Genomic DNA, 23,898 nt, shown 5'->3' on the forward strand with positions numbered 1-23,898 from the left:
TTTTTTCTTTTAGATACCTCCATAAAAATTAAAGTCTTGCTACAGTAACAAAATATATATATATTTCTAAACTGCTTAAAGTTCAGCCAGCCACAGGTATGACTTGGTTTCAAAATTAGTTCAGATGAACATATGTCAATCTATTTTTATTCACTGTGGAAAAGAAAATTTCAAAGAGCTGTTGACCAAACATAGTAAGGTTTTCTCCAGTTGACTACATTTGTCCTTATAATAATAACTGAATGGGATAAGTTTCTAGAATGTCAAAAAAAAGTTCATTATTTAGAATACATTCTACTTTATATGTTGGCCAATATATGATCCTTTCTCAGAAGAAAATTCAACTTTTTTTTTCAACTAGAAAATATATCATTCTGAAAGGCAACTGAAATTTCTTTCATATCAGGGGTCTCACAGCTACAACAAAACCAGATTGGTAGATAATAAGTTCTAAAATTACATAAACTCTTCCATTAAAAAACAAACGTACAACCTTCAATTCTGTAACAACATTATGATGTTGCCATCTACTTGGATAGGAATTACATTTTCTGGCACTATAAAATGAAGTATTAAGCTACCTAATATCTGAGCTGGTTTTCATTATCTGTTTATAAAATAAAAAATACAGTCTATGAAGTATGTCATAAAAGTACATGAAATGCTACTTTATCAAGATACAGCAATATATGTATTTAAAATTTACAGGGTTCAAAAACACTTGTATATCTGCCTTTTCTTGTTGCAAAGTCTTCCCAGCAGGAATTTAAGAGGCAATCTAGCCTTTCCCCACTCAGTCCAGGAGACAGATTTAGCTTTAATAAATCTTCCCCCACTCCCCCACTTTCAACCTTGAGTATTAAGTGTAAGAATTAAAGTCCTGAAGAATAAGTGGCTCTGAAACAAAGTGGCTCAAATTTTGAAGGTGCCCTTTAGATATGAAATACAGACACGTTAATCCATTTTGCTATATCACAGTTTCTTTGTTCTACATAGTTCTACAATGTTACACATGCTATGCTTGTTAAGCAAATTGTTTTCAAGATCATGTTGGGTGAAAATAACACAGTGGCTTCTTTTTAAGTATCGTTTTAAGTATTTATCAATCCTTCTCATGAATGAAATACTGCACCTTAAAAATTTTTTTGAATTGCAATTAAATTTTAGCAGCAGTTAAATGCAATGGGGTTATTTTAGTAACTGAGGAATTTTCCTTTACAAGAATAAGAAATTGGATCACCTTACTAACCTTTCTTTTCACTTTCTCCCTTGATAAATGAGTCTACTTTGCAAACAGCAGCTGATAGAGAATAAAAACTGGAGTAAAATGCAGGCTATAAACAGAGAAAAGTTTCTAATTTCAGAAAAGCACACCCCTCAACTTAACCATGCTCATTAAATAATATATAGGACAGTTATGAAGCTATCCAATTGTAAAGTTATAAACATGACCTGGATCTATGCTTCATTAATGGGGTGCTAACTAACAGTAGCACACATAAGCAGAATCACTCAAAGTAACCAAGAAGCAACTGAAGACAGCATAATGATGACGTATGAAAAAGTAAGACTCAATCAAGAAAACAATCTTAAAAAAAAAACTACTGCTTAATAAATCAGTTTGTAATACATCTGTAAATTACGAGAGTCACACTAGAGCCACTGTCTAAGTCTAATTTTCAGGACTCTTCATTCTTTCCTCACTTATTCTAACTGAATTACTTCTGCAAGTGTGATCTCTCTTCATTTTCACAACAATCAGTGAAGTAGTCAGGACGAGCTTTATGGCTCCGACTGTACAGATGAGGAATCCTAGACTGTGAGTATATGGTATTTGCTCAAGCTCACGCAGGTATGAAGGGAAAGTGGGAACAGAATCTCAGTCTCTACTGCTCCATTGTCTTTACAGAAAATAAGAATAAGCTCAGATAAACTCAGGGGAAAAATATCCTTGTGCCCATTAACAGCAGAAGCAGTTTTGTTATTCATTTAAATCTTTATAATGACAGCTATCAAAACAAAAAAAAAAAAACTGTCTACAAATCATTGTAAGATTGCATAAAGAGAAAATTCCAATTAGAAAAACATCTTAGTTAATATTTCAAAAGGGACAATATTTGGGTACATTCTAGTAAAATAATTATTTTAAAACTTTAAGGAAGCAAAAGAAAAATCTTTAAAGTCTGTATATTTAAAATCTTTATATTTAAAGTCACATAATTTATGAGTTAAAATGAGAGGAAATGTCTTTACAAATAAGTTAAAGAAACCAGACCAAACTCTCTATTTAAGAACATGTCTCCCACTTTTATGTAGAAAGACTTTCAAATTTTCTATATGGTTTGTTGCATTTTTTAAAGTTTTTTAATGTTTCTTTTTTTTGAGAGAGAGAGAGAGAGAGAGAGAGAGAGAGAGAGAGAGAAGCGTGTGTGAGTAGGGGAGGAGCAGAGAAAGAGAGGGAGACACAGAATCTGGAGTGGGCTCCAGGCTCTGAGCTGTCAGCACAGAGCCCGATGCTGGACTCAAACCACGAGATCATGACCTGAGCCAAATTGAGCCACCCAGGTGCCTTGATTTGTTGCATTTTCTACATTACACATTTACCAAAATTTTATTTCCTATTAGTAAAGAATTCATCTAAACTCTAAAGTTTAGTTGTAAAAATATATTTACATTTCTCTGATATCATTTTAAGAAATCTACTAAAAATCTTCAATCTATAAGTACTGAAAAAGGTATCAAATGACAAGATAAATTCATTTAAGCAGGATTACACAATAAAGACTAATTTTGATTAAACATGAAATATGACATAGTTTTAAAAATGTAGCCAGTGATAACAGAGAGAGCCTAACTCACACAGGCAAAATTATAAAATTAAAATTAAAAAAATTAAGTCTTGTAAAAATACCTTCCATTACTGTAGAATATAATCTCCCTTCCCACCCCACAAAAAGCTTACATTTGGGTATACTTATGGCATAAAGGTCTTTAAAATGCTGTATATATTAGGTAGCTCCTCACTATCAAAAGAAGTCTTTAAAAGCTTGATATTTTAAAAGAAAAATCCAATTTTGATAAAAATTTTAAAATCCTGTTTTTACAACTCTTGAGTTAGTATCTGGAAAAATAAAGCATGAGAAATAAAAAAACTAAGTAAAAACTGCAGAGAAACACAGCAGGTAAATTATTCTTAATTACACTTAATTATTAGGGCTTTAGGAAAATACTCAACTTCTCTGATCATGTTCTCAAATCTGCATAACTCAGATAACTTTATAGGGTTGTTTAAAAGGATAGCATTAGATAATAATATGTGTGAAAACAAGTTTAAAATTATAAAACTCTAAGAAATTATGAGGCATTAATTCTTTTAAGATCATATAAAGATACACTGAAAAGATGAAATAAGGGGATAATACATTAAAATCCAGGATGAAAGTGCTATCATATTGGGGCACCTGGATTGCTCAGTTGGTTAAGCGTCTGCCTTTGGCTCAGGTCAGGATCTCATGGTTTGTGAGTTAAGCGCTATGTCGGGCTCTCTGCTGCCTGCATGGAGCCTGCTTCCGATCCTCTGTACCCCCCTCTGTGACCCTCCCCCACCTGTGCTCTTTCTTCCTCTCATAAATAAATTAAAAAAAAAAACTTAAAGAAAAAAAAGAAATTGTTACTATAGTAACACAGAAACAAAAAGAGATAAAGCAAAATGATTTATATGCAGTCTTTCTCCTAGAGCATAATTATGATAAACTGAGGGCACAGGAATTAGACACTTATAGAACAGATGCAAGATAACTTTTTTCATACATACTATATATATTGTCTATGTATCACTACCAAAAAATAACGTATTTAAACTAGAAAATGATACAATGTTCTCAGAAAACCTTTCCATTAATAAGCTTCTCTCTTCTGGTCCTTATCTGGAGGCCACTATCAATGAATGAACCAATTATCAGCACTGCCCATGTCAGTGGACAAGTGGCCTTTAAGAGACATTGTTTGGGAGAGAGACAGGAATGCAGAAAAGAGATTAGAAGATAAGAGATATTTACTAATTTCTTCAGAAAAATCCCAACTGCTGGGGGAATTTCTACATGGAAGGAGAGGAAATATGAATTGTCAAACTAAAATTAGCTGGCCTTTTATACTTAAAATTAAATAGCATCAACATTTACTTGTCTTCTAATGCTGATAACAAAACGGAAAACTGTTATAAATAAAAAAGGGCAAATTATCAAAGTTTTGACTAAAAATTTAGGTAGAAGAGTTTTATACTTATGTATAAAAGCAAACCTATACTTAAGCTCTCAAACATTTTTTCTCTTGACTTCCCTGAAGATTTTCACCACTTCCTATGACTTTCTTGCCTGTACATTTCTTACTTAAAATACATTTACAGATACATATATGAAAATACATTTATAAGCACATATAAGTACATATATGAAAAATACATTTATAAATACATATATGGAAAGCACATATCTAAATACATATATAAAATACATATATAAGTACATATATATGAAAGGAGTTCAGAGGGCTTCTTTATCACTTTATGTCAGCAACTAGAACATGAATTTCCACTAACTACCTCAACTTCCAAACACTTAGCCATGGGGAAATCTTGGGCATATGGTTATCATTTTTGCTCTCTTCCCTTTGCAGATTCCCAAGTAGAAACTGCTGTTATCAGAATGTAATCAGCACCAGCACTTATATTAATGGACACAATAGAATCAGATGGCACCATCTGAATAAAGAGGCGATCGTTTTAGGAACCTCTGCTAAGTAATCTACCACATTATCCCATAAAATGCAATATATAAAGGATATTCTATGGAAGCTAAAGGTAATCAAGCTCACTAGAGGAAATGTCTTGAGCTCTGCAACTGTTGGTATATAAGAATCATGAATACGAATAGGAGGAAAACTAGTAGGAATACTGGTGACACTGGTAACTGACAGTGCTTGGAAGGGAGTACAGAAAAAAAAACAAACCCTAATCTAGTAAGGAATCTGACAACCTGAATCTGTTCATGATTTGTAAAAAACACTTATGTGATATTCACTCCTTCCTTCCCTCTACCTAATTGGGTGATATTAAGTGAATCTTCTACCTCATAAACTGTTTTCTCACCTGCAAAACTAGGAGACTACATGTTACATCTCAATAATTTTATCTGGAATAAAACTTTATGGTTTTTCTATATTCTCACCTGCTTTAAGACCTCACTGTCCGAGCCATTTAAAAAGCTACTGTAAGCAAGCTGTCAAGACCACCAGCTAAAAAGAAATAGAAATATACTTCTGTATGTGTTCTAACCCATAGTGATGGGAGAAAACATTCACAGAGAAAAGCAAAATTTTCTTAATTTATGAATTCTGAAGTACCCAAATCTACTCTATTGCATATGGTAATAGGATTACTCAAAGAGTAATACTTCTTTCTTTGAGGAACAAGGTCAAACCACCTTGTAGGTAGCTGAGAAATAATTAATAATAAAAACCAATAAACGGCTGAAAAATGTTGTTTTGTATGGTTCATAAAACTTAATTATAAAATTTACATTGCAATATTTTTGAGACTTCTAAAACACTTATTTCTAAAAGTTAAATATTTAAAATATATTTAAAAGGCCTACCACTTTGTTGACCATCTCCATATCACACAGATTGTCCACTAAAATTCGACATGCTTCTTCTTTACCCCAGTGAGCAGCAGCATGAAGAGGTGTCCAGCCATCATAATCTTTAATATTAACATCATAGCCTGCCTGTATTAGAAGCCTAAAGAAATTATAGTGAATTAGATAATCATTAAAAAAATCTAAATGTGAGCAAACATAATCAACAGCTTTATACCATGCAAGCTAACAAAAATCTGTGATATATTTCTTTTCCTAGTTCCCATCTCCTTTCCCTTCAATGAATTAACTAGGAGAAAAGAAAAGAATTCTCAGAAAACACTGGTAAAGAGGATCTTGAATTACTGCCATAATAATGCATTCAGCTTTAACTAATTCCTAATAAGTGTAATGGTTTGGTGGGACACTGATTAATTCTTGTTAATATGAATTGTAATTGAAATTTTCACAGGAAAGCCAATAATTTTTCAATGTGAACTCAAAAACCCCTGGATCAATTTGTATATTAAACTAATTTATTGCAGTGAATGTCTTCAGGTGTCCATATAATATATTACCCCAGGCTAAATGTGTTCTAAATATATACTGGGATCAAATAAATTTCTTTTGAAGTTTTTCTGTGGTCTTGCAGTTGAGGAACTAGTTTGTGAAAGCTTTCACAAACTTAACCTACCTACCATGGGTAATTTTCATAGGAAACTGACAGTCTGCTAGGAACAACACAAAGCAGAGGCAGCGGGGTGGCTCAGTCAGTTAAGGGTCCAATTCTCAATTTCGGCTCAGGTAATGATCTCATGGTTCAGGAGATCCAGCCCCAAGTCAGGCTCTGCACTGACAGCATGGAGACTATTTGGGATTTTCTCTCTCTGTCTCTCTCTCTGTCTCGCTCTCTCTACCCCTCTCCCCACTTGTGCTCTCTTTCTCTCAAACTAAATAAATACACATTAAAAAGAACAAGGAACAAAACAAAGCAAAACAAATATTCCAAGGGATTGAGTCTACTTTTCTGCAGCAGTAAAAAGCAGATATTCTGTCAACAAAGCTAGAAAAGAGGAATACATTTTAATACAATGCAAAGACTTTTATAAATTGTTAGTATGCCCTCCTAGCTGTATATTCACATCGATCTTTATTTTATCTAGAAATTAAGCTCAGAGAACAAAAATTGGGTCTATAAATTGCACACAGCACAGTCTCACACGCACAAAGAAGAACAGTAAATACTTTATAACTCATGAAATCACTTACTCTCCAAGAAGTTGAGCTTGAGAAGGGCTTCTTTTTACCTACGAGAGGTGGCAGTGATAGCTAATACATAACCCTTCATTTATTTATATTTCAAGAATTGATACCCTATTTCCTCAGAATATTTAATGCAGCTGTTTCTAATTCTGATTCTAAAACAAAACCATCTGAAGAGCTTGTTAAAAAAAAAGATTACCCAGCTCCACCCAATCCTATGCAATTAAGCAGCATATTGGGAGATGGGCCCTGTCAACCTATATTTTTAGTAAGTCCTGTGTCATCTGCCTGCAGACCAACATTTAAGAGCCACCAATCTAAAGAACGAGCTAACTGGGGCGCCTGGGTGGCTCAGTCAGTTGAACATCTGACTTCGGCCCAGGTCATGATCCCGTGCTTTGTGGGTTTGAGCCCCGCATTGGGCTCTGTGCTGACAGGCTCAGAGCCTGGAGCCTGCTTCAGATTCTGTTTCTCCCTCTTTCTCTGCCCCTCCTCCATTCTCTCTCTGTCTCCCAAAAATAAATAAACATTAAAAAAAATTTTTTTTAAAGAACAAAGCTAACAGATATAAGTCTAGAGATTTAAGTTAAAAAACTCCATTAACATATATATTATTAGAAACTTTATTAATAGAGACAGAATACTGGAAGATAATGAAAATAATCTCCCATTAGAAAACAGAAACTATAATAATGTTAAATATTCTGAGAAACATAAAAATTAGAAGTATTTGGAAGTCTATGTGGAAAGGGAAGACAGAAAGGTAGTTACATTTTATTCCCCATAAACATATGGCTCTCTGTATATGCCAGGCCACATAAAACTCAAAAAAATAAGACTGTACTTATTATATTCAAGGAGATTCTAGTGGAGGATGAAAGTCAAGTAAAACAATAATCAACCCTCAAAGACAGGTTCTGTGATGAAGATGTAATGGCAGTACAGAACTGAAAAGCATCAAAATCAATTGCAAGGGGTTATGTATTTGTGGGGGAGCGGGAGGGGGTGATGGGTAGGGTTACATTTGAAACCAGTATCTTCTATTTATTTCTCATGTCATATACATATTTTTACTTATTTTTTTAAGTAATATATTTAGAAAGTTCAAAAATAAAAAAGACTAAATGGCTACATAGGGAAGTCACTCCCACTGCTGACCTTTAGCCCAACAGTTCAACAGGTTTTCCCCCCTTAGATAACCATATTACTAATTTTGATTGGATCCTTACAGAGAGATTTTATGTATATATCAGCAAATAACAAAAAAATATTTTTTCTTAAAGATTTTATCTTTAAGGGGTGCCTGTGTGGCTCAATTAATCATCTGACTCTTGATTTCAGTTCAGGTCATGATCTCACTGTTTATAGGATCGAGCCCCACACCAGGCTCTGTGCTGACAGCATGGAATCTGCTTGGGATTCTCTCTCTCTCTCTCTCTCTCTCTCTCTCTGCCCTTCCCCTGCTCATGTGTGCACGCGCACACACGTGCACACATGCGCTCTTTCTCTCTCAAAATAAACATTAAAAAAAAAAAGAGATTTTATCTTTAAGTAATCTCTACACCCAACATGGGGCCCAAACCCTCCACTCTGAGACCAATACTCCCATACTCCACTGACTGAGCCAGCGGTTGCCCCTAAAATTTAAAACAATAACACTACCTATTAGTGTTTTAATTGGTACAGGAGTATTCCAGTCAAAGGATGTATCACAATTTAGTCAACATTCTCCTACTCCTAGTATAAACAATGCTATTAGCACATACCTTATTTCCTGTGAGAATATCTGTTAAAAAAAAAAATTCTAGAGGTAGAGCTAACTGTTAAGCCAAAGAATAACTGATACTTTGATAAAATCTGCTCAACTGTCATACTTTCACCAGTAATGTCAGAGTGCCTTTTCCCCAACCTTGCCAACAGTGTGCCAAACATTTTAATCTTTGCCAATATGATATATGAAAAGTGGTAGTAATTCATTGTAGCTTCAACTGCACCTATTATGAATAAGGTTGAGTTTTTTTTTTCATAGGCTTAAGAGCCTTGAACTTAGTCAAAGGATCGAATGGAATTTGCCTCCAAGTTGAAGAGATGGTGAATGAAGGTATCTAAACAGAAACAAAGTAGGCATTAAGACATCATGACAGAACTTCAATTAGATATATATAGTTGGATAATGCATGCCTGAGGAGCAATGGTAGCAGCTTAGCTTAAAAGAGGATGACTAATGGTCTTATGTACTAATTTGAGGAGTTGAAAATATATCCCAATCCACATTGAGAGTCTTCACAAAGAATTTTAAGAGCCTAGATAACCTAATTACAAAGACCCCTTAGAGCTGTCTAGAAAACTATTTTACGGTGCAATCCACTACTTAAAAAGTATTACCTTTACTATTTGTAATATTCTTAATGTTTTCAATTTTTCCTTTAAAAAATGCTGTTGTCAAGTCACTAAGGTTCATTCATGACCTGCTATTGGGGTCTGAAAGTTTGCTACGTTTTGGATTAGAGAGAAATACACAGGGGGACAAGAAAAGTAATTAAAAGTTAACTTCACTACTCTAGAAGGCTTCAGTTATTGAAGTCAGTAGGGATTGAAAAAAGGAGGAACTTGGGAGTAGATGACCCACTTACACTTCATTGTTTTTACTGAGCAGGGGGAATAAGAATAGACTGATATTAGAAACTCTTGTCAAACATAATATAAAGGGTGTAGAAGATTTTGCCGAGGGCTAGTCTTACTTCCTTTCACATATATCTAATAAAAGTTACACACAGCATTATTTTTTTCATATAGCTGGTAACACCTTTGCATTGCAGAAGTAAAAAAAGGAAAACAAAAAAATTTATTGTGACATAAAGGAGTTTTGTTTCAATGAAACTTGCTGACCAGTATACAGCCCTGTAAAATCTCAGTTGCTTAGGTCTTGATATTTAATATTATGCTAAAAGCACTCTAAGCCCCAGTGTTACGCAGTAAAAAGAAAACTGCATTTTAGATAAATTACATGTAAATAGTCACCAGGAATCAAACTTTGTGAATTTGATATGTTTATAACATAACACTATTCTTAGTCTCAGTAACCAGAGTTAGCCACTCTGGGAACCTCAAAATGACTCTGTAGTAATTTATCAGCTCAGAAGTTAACACATAATGGTTGCCTGATGCTTTAACTTATTGGGAAATTACAACCAAAGAAAAAAACAGTAGAATAATCAAAATTCAAGAGAAAAGAAAGGGCTTTAGAAACAAAACAATAATGTTCAAGGTAGTTTTCTCTTTTTCCTGTAAACAGACATTAAATAACTTTTATAAACTGTTTCAAAATAATGTCTGCAGGTATCTTAAGAAAAGGAACAATGAAATAAGGAAAATAAAGTAGAAATAGGACTGTGAAAAACAATACTTACTTTAAAACTTCTGTATAGCCTTTCGCAGCTGCAACGTGAAGTGCCGTACCTCCAGATTTTGCATGCCGGACATCATTTATTTGACCACTATTTAGCCATTGTCTTGCATCTCTAAGCATTATCCGTTCTTCTTCCTTTCGTGCTGCTTCTATATCAACCCCTGATAAAATAAAAATTGCTTTTATTTTTTTCTTTATAGAATGTTCTTCCTTTGTGGGAAATAAAATTACCCGAAACATTTCAAGTTTTAAATAAAAATTAAAAGTGAAAGTATATTTTTTCAAAAATAGGCTGCTAATTAACAAGCTAGTTAAATAAAGAAATGTGGGAAAGCTGTAGATATTTTATTAGCCTTCTCTACTGATTATTTACTTTTTGCCCCACAAATATTATTTTGGCTTTCCTTTTACCAACAAATCCTTTTTAAAAAAAAAAATTGAATATTTCCTTAGGTATATCATCCTTTAGTTTTAAGAAATTAAGAAAAAACCCATACATAATTAAGCCTTAAATTCCGATCTATCTGCTTTGACCAGTTCTCTAAACTCTACCCTACTAGGTACAAATGTTGACTGAACACTTCAACTTGGTGGTCCTGTTTTTACCTAAAATTTACCAAACTTTGAAACAGATTCTTTATAAAAACTCTTTCCTTTTCCAGCACAGTTCATTTTCACTATTAGTATCAGCATTATAATTTTACTAAGTTATATAGATGTTCATTCATTCAAAAGCATTTATTAAGCATGAAGTTAGGTTGAGATGGGAAGAATTCAAAAAGGAATAGGACACTCTACTTCTTTCTTAGCTTTAAAAAAGCTTGGGGCGCCTGGGTGGCGCAGTCGGTTAAGCGTCCGACTTCAGCCAGGTCACGATCTCGCGGTCCGTGAGTTCGAGCCCCGCGTCAGGCTCTGGGCTGATGGCTCGGAGCCTGGAGCCTGTTTCCGATTCTGTGTCTCCCTCTCTCTCTGCCCCTGCCCCGTTCATGCTCTGTCTCTCTCTGTCCCAAAAATAAATAAAAAAAACAAAAAAAAACAAAAAAAAACCCAAAACGTTGAAAAAAAAAAAAAAAGCTCAAAATCCTGACAAAAAAAATAAAATAGAAAAGATAATCTTGAAATTCCTAAATTATCTCATGTTGTCTCATAGCTTCAACTGCCGGCTAATAAACAGCACATACCACAATGTGTTTATAGTATGTCTTGCTCCAGAAGTCTATAAACTTATTAAAGGTAAAAATACTATTTTTTAAATTTTGTATTCTCACTGTCTAGATGGGCACCTAACAAATTAAAAGGGGTCAGTAAATGTATACTAACTAAATAATGAATAAATGAGTAAAAACAATCTCACACACACCCCACACCCACACACCTCCTTAGCTAAGAACTCTCCTGTAATTCATATCCATGTATCCAACTGTCTAGTCAGGACTTTTTTCTTTCATTGACCCATTTATCCATTCACCCACCCATTCAAAATGCACTGATTGCCTACTAGATGTCAGGTGCTTTTATAAGATTCACTGGGGATAGAAGTGAACTCATTATACTGAAGGAGATATACATATGTGAAGAAAAATAAAGCACAGTAAAGGGACAGAGGGTCATGAGAAAAAGCTGTTATTTTATAAGGTTTGGTAAAGAACAGTCTCTTTGATAAGGTGACATTACACCAAAAATAGAGTTGATAGGTACACTATATAATTTGGGCGACATTCCAGACTGAGGGAAGTCCTAGTAGGCTCGACACAGAAGCCCGATTGGAACATTCTTCTGTTTAGAAGGCCAGGATGTCTACAAAGTAATGAGAACAAAGAGCAGAATGATATAATCTGACTTAATTTTAGAGGATCACTTAAGCTGAAAAGTTAAGAGAAGAAACTGAGGTATTAAATTGGAGGATACTGCAATAATTCTGTCAAGAGATGACAGAGTTTAAACCAGGGTGGTAGCAGTGAAGGTTAGTAAAGGGGTTAGATTCTGGATTCTTCAAGGTACACCAACACAATTTGTTGTTAGTGTGGATGTAGGAAACAAAGAAAAGTCAAGTATGAATCAAAGGTTTCCCACCTGAGCAACTGGAAAAACTAAATTTTAAATATAAGAAATGTGAAGTTTAAGATGCCCTAACAGACATCTAATTGGAGATATCAAGTTGTCAGTTGGATTATCTGTGCTTGGAGAACAAACAGAAAAGAGCCAAGATGGGCAAATACTATAATAAAATTATATGCCATAGGTATCTGAAACTTCATGCTAAAATCTTAACTCAATTTCCCTAGCCAGTCTGCTTGCTCCCTGTCTTATATTTACTATACCAAGTACCACTACTTACCTAGCACTTTACCAATTAGTTCAGACTTTGAGTTGCCATCTCAGACTGTCTTCTTGATGGTATCTTAGTTCATCACCATCTTAGTTCATGTCCTATATCCTACACTTTACTACTATTACTGACCTGTAACCATCTTAAGATGCCTTCTACTGTTATTCAGAAAAGAAATTATAAAGTTGTAATTATGATACATTAAATGTAAACTTTTTAAAGTTTATTTATTTATTTTGAGAGAGAGAGAGACAGAGAGAGAGAGTCACAAGCAGGCTCCACACTGTCAGCGCAGAGCCCGATGTGGGGCTTGAACCCAGGAACTATGAGATCATGACCTGAGTTGAAATCAAGAGTCAGCTGCTTAACTAACTGAGCCACCCAGCTGCCCCTAAATATAACCTTTTTACTAAATGATTTTCCTCATGCTTTATTCTTTTACTATGTCTTTTAAAACATGAACCTCTTATATTATCCTTATCATTTTTGTCTTTGCCATCTTGAACATTTATATTATCTTTTACTATTCTAAATTTCCTCTGAACTTGAAATTAAAAAATATCTTTCTCAATTTATCTAATTTCATGCTATCCTTAGCTACTTGCAAAGCAATTACCTTTTTTCTGCTTCCAAATCATGCTGTTATATGAATATTATGTAAAAACAAAACAACTCAAGTTTAAAATTAAAGTATGTGTGAAGGGAAATTTCTTATGCTTAAGAAAATCTAGTTAGAAAGAAAAACTCTTCTGTCATATTAAAATTTTTTTTTAAAATACTACTGATATAGACCCTGCTTTAGTTCATTAAAATTTAGAAAGAAGGAAAAAAAGAAGCCCTTATTATAGTACATATTATTTGTTTTCCAGTTCCATTGTTTTAAGTAGCTAGTGACCTTGAGAAAGCCATAACTTCTTTGAATATTAGTAGAATGGGTTAAGAACACGGATATTGAACCTAGACTGCTGTGTTTCAATCCCTTATCTGTGACTTACTAGCTCTATTATTTGGGGCAAGACACTTAAATCTATGCTAATATTCAGTTGAATTGTAAAAAAAAAAAAAAAAAAAAAAAAAAGAGCTAATGAAAGCACCTATCCTATAAGGTTGTTGTGAGGATTTAATTAACATATGTGAAATGCTTAAATCAGAAGTAAGCACCCAGGTGCTTCGCTAGCAGCTATCACTAGCAGCTCTAAATGCCTATGATTCTGCTCTCTTTCCTTGCTTTATGGTCTAACAGAAAGAAAATCCTATAATGCATTTACCTGGTCCTTAGCCCACCTACTATAAATGCAAGATTTCTGAACAATGAAAACAATATGTATCAAAACTAAATTGGATATAATATAATAAAGTGATGAGATTAACATCTGTCACTACTATTGAAAACCAGTAAATGTAAGACTGAAACGTAGCCAAATCTCTTGGTAAGAAAAAATAAGAATAAACTGGAGTTTGGTCACAGCTAAGAGACACAAGACTGACTTGTGTCCCAAGCTAAATACAGACAATTGCATTAAAATATAAACCAGAAATACTTTTAACTATTGTTCAATCTTCGAGATCAGGAATTGCATGCTCTGACTGTGCCAGTGGGGCACCACAAATCATTTCTAGTTTCAAAGGCAATTTCCTTAAGGATGACTAGTTACTGATCAAATATATTATATGAGAATTAGAGCTGGAAGAATTAGAAAATTTAAAATATGAAATAAAAACATATCAGGATAAACAATTTGAGTAATCTTATCAACGCAAGAGATATATTTAAGGGGCTCTTTTTAAAATTATTAAAATCTATCAGAGATATCCCTTCATTTTGTTTCTCTGAAATAAAGTTATGCTATAGAAATTCATGTATTCCCATTACATGAATAAAATGAACATCATGAAGTATCTTCTAGGAGACACTCTTAATAAAATGCAGTATGCTAGTGATGGAGAGTGTGGGCTCAAGATACCTGTCACACTATTTGGGACTAAACTACAGTACTTACTTCCCACCCATATGATCTTTGGCAAATCACTGAGCCTCAATTTGTCATCTGTAAAATGGGGGTAAGAGTAGTAGTAATCTCTGAGAATTGTGCAGATGAAATGAAATCAAGCCCATTGCTCAATTTCTGGCACACATAATCAGACTTATTAGCGTTAGCTTTTCACTGTTCAGTTCCAGGGTCATCTCATCTATTATTCTCCCAGATTTACATTTTTCCATCCTGGTATCTCCTGAGTTCCAATAATGTACCAAACAATGTAATCTGGATGTCCTTTTGCTGCCGCAAACTCAATATATCCCCCAACTCACATACTCTCTAAATCTGTTCCTGCTTTGTCCCACATTTTCCCATATGAGTTTAGCCATCATTAATTCTTTTTTTTTTTTTTTAAGGGGGGGGTGTCTTTTTAAAGTTTATTTTGAGAGAGAGAGAGAGAGTGAGAGTGTGAGAGAGAGAGAGAGAGAGAGAGAGGGAGAGAGAGAGAGAGAGAGAAAGAGAAGGCAGGTGAACAGGGGAGGGAGAGAAAATCATAAGCAGGCTCTGCACTGTCAGCATAGAGCCCAATGCGGGGCTTGAACTCACGAACTGAGAGATCTGACCTGAGCTGAAAGCAAGAGTCAAACGCTTAACTGACTGAACCACCCAGGTGCCCCTAACTATCATTAAGTCTTAAACTAAAAACTTCAGGACGCAAACAGGTGGCCTCAATTCTTCCTTTATCTCCACATTCAATTCTTCATCAAACTGTTTTAATTTTACCTTAGTATCAAGACAGTCCTGCTCTTTTCTATCTTAAATGTAATTGCTTTGTTCTTATCATCTTTCAGCAGAACCAATTTAAGAGCCTGCTTCAAGGAAGATATGCCACCATGTACTTCCCATTCTAAATCATCCTCCAAAGTGCCATCAGCTGTACTACTAACAACCAAATCTAATCAGGCTCATTTCCTTCTTGGAGATCTTGGATGCATCTAATGCCTATAAAACGGATGTCCTTCGCCATCTGGCTCCAGCCCAATCTTTTCAGGTCTCAACTACTACTCATCTACTCCATTCTGACTTTCTATCTCCACTCCAATTCTAATGTGTTCTCTGCATATGCTGTATCTCCAATTCCTTTTCTTTTGCACATGTTGATACTCCTGCCTGACATGCCTTTTCTGTCCACCAACTCCTTTCTCTGCTAAGCAAACTCTTCTCAAATGTCATCAATCTGAAACCTTTACTATTGCAAGTAGTTACTCATAGACTTTTCTGTTCTCCCACATTTTGTCCCTATCTATATTTTAGCACACAGCACACTACATTGTGAAGCTGTTTATACATCTGACACTTCTGCTATACTGTGAAATTCTTAAGAGTAAAGACTGTCTTGTTTCTTTATTTGTTGCTGTTTCTTGTTTTAATTATTATTTTTTTAACATTTATTTATTATTTTTTTGAGACAGAGCAGGAGCAGGGCAGGTTCATAGAGAGACACAGAATCTGAAGCAGACGCCAGGCTCTGAGCTGTTAGCGGGCTCAAACTCACGAACCATGAGATCATGACCTGAGCCGAAGTCAGACGCTTAACCAATTGAGCCACCCAGGTGCCCCTGTTATTTTTTAATACCCAGCACTCAGAACATTTGCTGGCACATTCATCAACGCTGAAATCACTGTAATTAAAATCAGTCTTTGCAAGCAGCTTCCTTCATATATAAGGAAACCAAAGGCAAGAAGTTTTCAGTACATCTCCATGCCTTTCCCAGTTCATAATAATTACTAACTAATATTAGTATAAAAAGATTTATTTTAACTACGGTTTAACAGGAAATGGTGAGCTATCTAACTAGGCATTCATCACAGCCAGGTGGGCTGATAAGGTAGTATTTCTTTATAGGTTGTGATGCTTGTCTCTATTTGTCCAACTTCCTCAAGTCCTGAATATCCCATTATTCCAGAACACTGCCTAGAATAGAACATGCCTGTTAAAAGCTCTTCTGTGTTCTTATCCAAGTTCCAGTTTATAATTACTTATCTAATGTGCGCCCTGTTTCTCCTGGGCTCCAGGGGATCTTCAACTGCTTGTTAAAATGCCTCAAGTATATTTAGGCACTTAAATATCCTCTCAGCTTCAGTGTCTTAAGATTTTTTTAAACATTTAGTAGTTACAAATTTTCCTAATCCCAAGGAATAAAAATCTCTTTATCAGAGACTAATTTAGCTTCTACTCCTTTGCTTCTATTTCATGATGAACGACACTTCAGTACAAGCCAACCTTCTAAACCAATATCCCATACTTTTAACACCTTAATAAAAGAGTTCTTTTTTGATAATACTTATTTAACCACTGCCTAAACAATGGAATTTGGTGGAAATCACACTAATTTTATTTAGCAGTACATATTAATTTTTTAAAATTTATTTATTTTATTTGGAGGGGGGGGCAGTACAAGCAGAGGAGGGGCAGGGAGAGAGGGGGAGAGGGAGGAATCCCAAACAGGTTCTGTACTTCAAACTTCCACACATGAACCGATCATGACCTGAGCCAAATTCCAGAGGTGGAAGCTTAACCAACTGAGCCACCCAGGTGCCCCCCATACATATTAATTTTTAATTGTGGTAAAATACACATAAAATTTACCATCTTAATAAACAATTTTAAGTATGCAGTTCAGTAGTGTTAAGTACATTTACATTTTTGTGCAACCCATCTCTAGAACTCTTTTCATCTTGCAAAACGGAAATGCTACACCCATTAAACAACCACCCCCATTCCCACCTTGTGACAGCCATCATTCCACTCACTGTTTCTATTAGTCTGACTCTTGAAGTACCTCACGTAAGTGAAATCATAGTATTTGTCTTTTTGTGACTGGCTTTTTTCTGCTTATCATAATGTCCTCAAGGTTCATCCATACTACAGTATGTATCAGAATTTCCTTTTTAGTGAATAATAGTCCACTGTATGTTCATAACCACATTTTGTTTATTCACTTACCACCGAAAAGACACCTGGTTTACCTCCATCTTTTGGTTATTTGAATAAGACTGTTATAAAAATGGGTGCACAAGTATCTTTTGAAACCTTCCTTTTAACTTTCTGACTATATACCCCCCCCCCCAAAAAAAAAAAAAAGAACTGCTACATGGCACTTGGGTGGTTCAACTGCTTAAGTGTCCCACTCTTGGTTTCGGCTCAGGTCATGATTCTCACAGTCGTGAGATCAAGCCCCACGTCAGGCTCCCTGTGGAGGTGGAGCCTGCTTAGGATTCTCTCTCCCTCTCTCTCTGCCCCACCCCTGCTAACTCTCACTCTCTCTCTCAAAAAAAAAAAAAAAAGGATTTGCTAGATTATATATAAAGATATTATATATACATATAAAATATACATATTATATATTATATCTCAAGATACAATTCATACACCATTTACAGGACACCATTCAGTGGTTTTTAGTATATTTGCAGAGTTGTAAAACTATTACCATCATCAGTTTAAAACACTCATTATTCCTAAACAAAACTTTACCCATAAACAATCATTCTTCATCTATAAACTGATGTCTCCTACTAAATTTATATTTTTAGCCTATCTCTCTCTGTTCACATATTCAACTGCTTAAATATCAGCAAAACAAACTTGGCACATCTGAAAATGAATCCCTAAACTTTTCCCACAAACCCTACTTCCCCCACAATATTCATATCTCATTTACCCCTTCTTTCTTGCATACCAGACCCCTTAATCACTCAATATTCCTCTTAGCCAAACCTTCAAAATACATCTAAAATCTAACCTCTTCTCTTCACTTTGTTCACTACCACCTACTTCAGCCCTTACTTTCCTACAATCTATTCGCAACACAAAAGCCACAGAGATCCTTTCTAAAATAAGTCTGATCATAACCATCTACTTCTGCCCTTACTCTCCTATAATCTATTCTCAACACAACAGTCACAGAGATCCTTTCTAAAGTAGGTCAGATCATGTCACTCCTTTACCTCAATTCCTCACAGGCTGCCTACTTCACTCAGACTAAAAGCCAAAGTCCTTCCAATGGCCCACAAAGCTTTATGTGATATGGTTCACAGTTACCTCTGTGACATCATCTCCTTCCAGCCTCTTCCTTGTGCTGCTTGCTTCAATCATACTAGCTTACTTGTTGTTTCTCTAAATATACCATACACCCTCCCCTCCTTGCACTTGCTGCTTCCTATCTGGAATGTTCTTTCCCAGACTCACATGATACATTCCCTTACCTATTCAGATCTTAGCCTAAATACCCACTCATCAGTGAGGACTTCTTGACCGCTCTATTTAAATTTGCAATGTATCTCATCACCCTGTGCATTTCCCTACCCTCTTTGCCTATTTTATTTTCTCTCCCAAGTTTTTATTACCATATAATTTTATGTCTGATCCTACACCTTATGATATTTTTTCAGTTTTAACAGTATTAAAAAGATGTACAGTTGAGAATCATTTATTTTTTCAAATAGACTCATACTACATATATTGTTATGGAAGGTGATTTTTTTCCTACTAAAACTATGATTTCTCCTTCAGTATCAAAAATTATTTTATTGAAAAAGTCAAGTACCATATTCTTCCTAAAACAGTTTTAAACATTTCTTCCATTTAGGTTGCTTTTATATTTATTACCTTGCCGATTAACTTCATTTTGAAGTAGCTCTTCCATTGCCTCCTCCTCAGCAATATCTAATGGTGTATCTCCTTCACTGTTGACAGCTCCTACATGTGCTCCCTGACCAATCAAAAATCTGTAAAATCAAAGAGAGGACAGTTAAGCAATGATGGTATCATTAAGACCAAATGCATAACCAGTGAGGAAAATTCCTATGTAAGAGCAACAATAAGAACCAAGGATAGTAGATATACTAAGTTTTAAAAAAGTACCATAGAACATGTTTTCCTGTTTTAAATTTGTATTTCCTAATATTTATATAATGTACACACATTGCTTTACTAATACAAAAATGTTAACATTTAATGATAATCAGAAAGTCTTTCGTAAGATCAGTTCAGATGACCTCCACTAAGATTTTTCATGATCTCCATATCGACTGCTTTCCTAACTGATCTCCATTTTCCCAGTCTCATGCCATATCCCACAGTTCTTAACCTGGGGTTGACAGACCATCAGAAGGCCACTGAACTGATGCATACATCTTAAAATATTGTTTATGCTCAACACAGTTTTGAAATTAAAGTATCGGTCTCTTTGTTTAATGTGTTACTAAACAAGCACATATATAACTATACCATAAATGTGTTTTTCTAATATTTTGATAAATGAAATCCAATATAATTGGTTTTCAATGTACTTTGTATTTTACTTTATACATCCAAAATACAATCTTGAGAAAAGTAACCACAGGCGTCATCAAATCTGACAAAAGGGATCCAGATATAAAAAGGTTAGGAATCTCTTCCACTGTGTCATCTATACATCACCCAGAGTCACCTATTTAAAATGACTGGGGTCAATATCCTACTTAAAAGATCGTGGCATAGTTGTACCATACTAAGAGAAAACATACATGGCCCTCAATGATCTGGTTTTGTCTTCTTTTTCAGATTCATTTCTCTTCCATACTGTACCACATGTCAAGTTCCAACAATATGGAACTGCTCATAATGCCAGACTAAACTATGGTCCTTTGGCATTCCTGAGTTTACGTTTCTATATATGAAGAATGGGCTTTTTTTCTCTATGTCCCTAACCACCTTAACTCTTACTCATATATATATTTTCATGACTATAAAAATATTCTCATTGTAAAAATAGTAAAACAAAAAAAATCCAGTTTTAAAAAAGGAAAAAAAGAACTCATAACTTTATATTTCTCCTTCTACTATTATGTTCCCTCACCAGAGATAAACATTATCTATAATATTTTTCCAGTAAGTTTACTATGAGTTTATATGTGTGAATGTAAACATATATACAGAGTCACTTTTGAGGTTCTTTTTGTAAGACAAAAACCAATGAGATTACTTTCAATGCACAGGAACCCAATGCATTGTAACAGCTGAAAAATATTCCGCAGTATGGCTGAATCATACTTTTCTTTCATACTGTCCTCCTAATGGACATGTTCTTGAATATACACTTAACACTATCAATCTTTAAAAATTTTCCCAACATGATGGGGACCAAACTATTTCCTGATCACACATGAGGTTGAAAATATTCGGATATGTTTACTGGCACTTGTATTCTCTCCTTTTGTGAATTTATTTACATCTTTTGCTTGTATTTCTAATGTGTTCATTAATTCAACAAATACTTATGGGGTGTTTTTATAGACTGAATGTTTGTATCCCCCCAAATTTCATGTTGAAATCCTCACCTCCAATGTGATGGTATTAGCGGGGTGGGACTTTTGGTAAATAATTAGGCTTAGATGAAATAATGAGGGTGGTGCACCCATGATGGGATTACAGTTCTTACAGAAGAATAAGGGACTACAGCTCACTGCTTCTCTGCCATAAAGGACACAGCAAAATGGCAGCCATGTGCAAGGCAGGGAAAAAACTCTCACACCAGACACAGAATTGGCCAGCACCTTACCCTTGAACCCCGGAGTCTCTAGAACTATGAGAAACAAAGGCCTGTGGTTTACGCTACCTAATCTACGGTATTTTGTTATCCCACCCAAAGCTAAGATAGGTGTCTAGTAGGTGCTTGGTACTATATTACATGCCAAGAATACATTCGTAAGCAAAAACAGGCCTTTTCTTCAAAGAGCTTACAGTCCAGTAAAAGAGATTATTCAAAGAGTTAGATTACTGTAAAATTTTGGTAAGTCTGATAACAGAGAATTTTGTGGTGTCTAAGAGTGAATAATAGGATAATCTGATTCAGTGAGGTCAGGAAAGGATTCTCTGAAGAATATGTAGGTGTACGGAAGGAAAGTGTGTTCCAGGTTAAGAGAGAATAAAAGGCACCAAATAACCCTGTGACAGTAAGTATATATGGTCTACAACGGCCTGGTTCATTTTTCTGAAAGAATGTATCAATCTCTATGTACTTCTTAAACACACACACACACACACACACACACACACACACACAGAGTCAATGAGTGTCTATTTTTCTAAGATGGTCTATGTTAAGGAATGTGTTTCAAAAAAATCACTTTGTGCAATACGAAAAATGAATTAGAATTTAGTACCAAAGTAGGCAGATCAGTTAAGGAGCTACCACAGTTAGTACAAAAGAATTATGTTGGAAGCTTGAATTTAATGGAAGAAATGGGTAAATTCCAGAGATGCCCAGGAGATACTGAGAGATCAGTTGGAAATGAGAAGGGAGTGTGAGGAAGGTATCTAGGATAAACCGAAGTTCTTGACTAGTAGGATATGATAGATGGTGATGCTAATTAATGATATACAAAAAACTAAGTTACTTCCTGCATCCGATTAATAGATATGTTACAAATATTTCTTCCATATTGTCCCTGCATTTAAGAAAATTTTTCTTACAGTATTTTGTATATTACTAAGTTTAAACGTTATGTAAAGTCAGGTGTGTCAAACTTTTGCTTTAAGAGGGCTTTTATCATCTTATTACATTGATCTATGTAGAGATGTAATTTTTAGACACACACATAGAGAAAAATGAAAGAATATATACTATAAAATTAACAATGATTATCTCTAAGTGGTAATTAGGAGGGATTTTTATTAGCAGGTTTTTTTTGGGGGGGGTAAGGATTTTTTGTTATCCAAGTTTTCTGCAGAAAGTTTATTTTGTATATGTGTATCAGAGCACAAAAGTAGCTACCATACCATTTTGTAGCCGGATGATTTTACACTGAATAATACATTGTAAACATTTCTCCCTCTACAAGGTAATGTTTCAATTTTTATGATCTTCATGGGACTTCTACAAAAAAGTCATACTTGAAGCAACTTTTTACGTTTCAGAGTTTTAAAAAAATGTACTAAAAACTAAGTAATATATACTACAAATAAGTAAATGAATCTGGAGCAAAAGAGAAAAAAAGATATAAGTGCTGTAATAAACTATGCTATATGTGCCACGAAAATATGTAATTAATCTGCCAGGCAAAATATCAACCAAACAATCAGGCAGATTTATATAAAACCACTCTGTTTTGCTTAGGGAGAAATCACTCACAGGATATAAAGAATGAGAATAAAGGCGCACCGCAGAGTAGCTTCAGTGCTTGCAGCAGAGGGAGCTACAGGGGAAGCAGAGTCCCAAGGAAGTATCAGGTCAAAGCCAAATACAGACAACCCCAAATTTATATAAACAGGAAGGATGTTAAGAGACACTAACAAGAGTAAAGTTCCATAACTACTGGCAGGAAACTGAGAGCCTGGAGCAATCCCTGAGCCAAAAGATTAGGGTGTATGTATATGTACTCACACAATTCACAAAAATCTGTACTCTAGCACTGTCATTTGCAGATATAAACTTTAAAAAAGATACACAAAAAAATAAATAAATCAGATCCCATAGCGTTAATTCTTACCTACCGTGAATAATCTCAAAAAGCCATTCAAAGATTGGTTATGTGGAAAAAAACAAACAAACATAAATATTTAAGTTCTGTAGACTTGCAGATAGGCTCCCAACTCTGCCTCCTGACAGCTGAGTGTGACACTCACTAACTTAAAACATTTGAAGACAAGACATACTACAGGGCTGTGTGAAGTTTAAATGAATTACTAAAAATAAAATTAAAACTCTTTTACTCCATCTTGCAAAATCATCACATTTAGAAAGCAATGTTTAAGATAAAGTGAAAATAGTACAGGCTATCTGGAATACCAGAAATTGAATTTGAGGGGCCCTGGAGATACTGAAAACAGATGGCTATATTTCCTTCAGGAGAAAAAAAAAAAAAAAGCTGGAGTACTATAAGCAGTTCATGTGACTGCTAATTAGGAAAATATATATTTACTTTAACATGTCTTGCTAAAAAAAGAGCAAAGATTTCACATAGAAGTCCCAAGCTGAAAATCAGAAAACTGGGCTGTTTCTCAACTAAGTTTTTTTGAATGCTTTAGAACGAAAAAAAAATTTTTTTTTAAAAAGGGCAAGGTTTTATTGCCTTAACAATGTTTAATGATTTCCTCAAGCAATACAAAGGAGTGCAACATAGGAGATGCCTATAAATGATGAAATTCTTTATAAATGGTTGAAGTGAAAAATGTTAAACTGCCAGGTTTATTGAGATTCATAATCTAGCAACTGAGTCAATAAATTTTTTTTTTTTTGA

General features: G+C 34.6%; 1 protein-coding gene across 8 annotated transcripts in view; it reads right to left on the bottom strand.

Moving 5' to 3' along the window:
* Positions 1-23,898, bottom strand: part of PPP1R12A (protein phosphatase 1 regulatory subunit 12A) — a 159,967-nt gene that overhangs the window by 63,396 nt on the left and 72,673 nt on the right. For all 8 annotated transcript variants that reach the window (XR_007456738.1, XM_049626003.1, XM_049625997.1 and 5 more), the window contains exons 3-5: positions 19,286-19,404; positions 10,307-10,466; positions 5,652-5,796 (exon numbers count right to left, since the gene is read on the bottom strand). Coding sequence is in view for 7 of the 8 variants with exons in the window: in XM_049626003.1 (XP_049481960.1) it covers positions 5,652-5,796; positions 10,307-10,466; positions 19,286-19,404 (424 nt within the window). In the remaining variant the exon portion in view is untranslated. The remainder of the gene's footprint in view (positions 1-5,651; positions 5,797-10,306; positions 10,467-19,285; positions 19,405-23,898) is intronic.

Source organism: Panthera uncia, chromosome B4 (genome assembly GCF_023721935.1).
Source record: "Panthera uncia isolate 11264 chromosome B4, Puncia_PCG_1.0, whole genome shotgun sequence".
NCBI classification, from domain to species: Eukaryota; Metazoa; Chordata; class Mammalia; order Carnivora; family Felidae; genus Panthera; species Panthera uncia.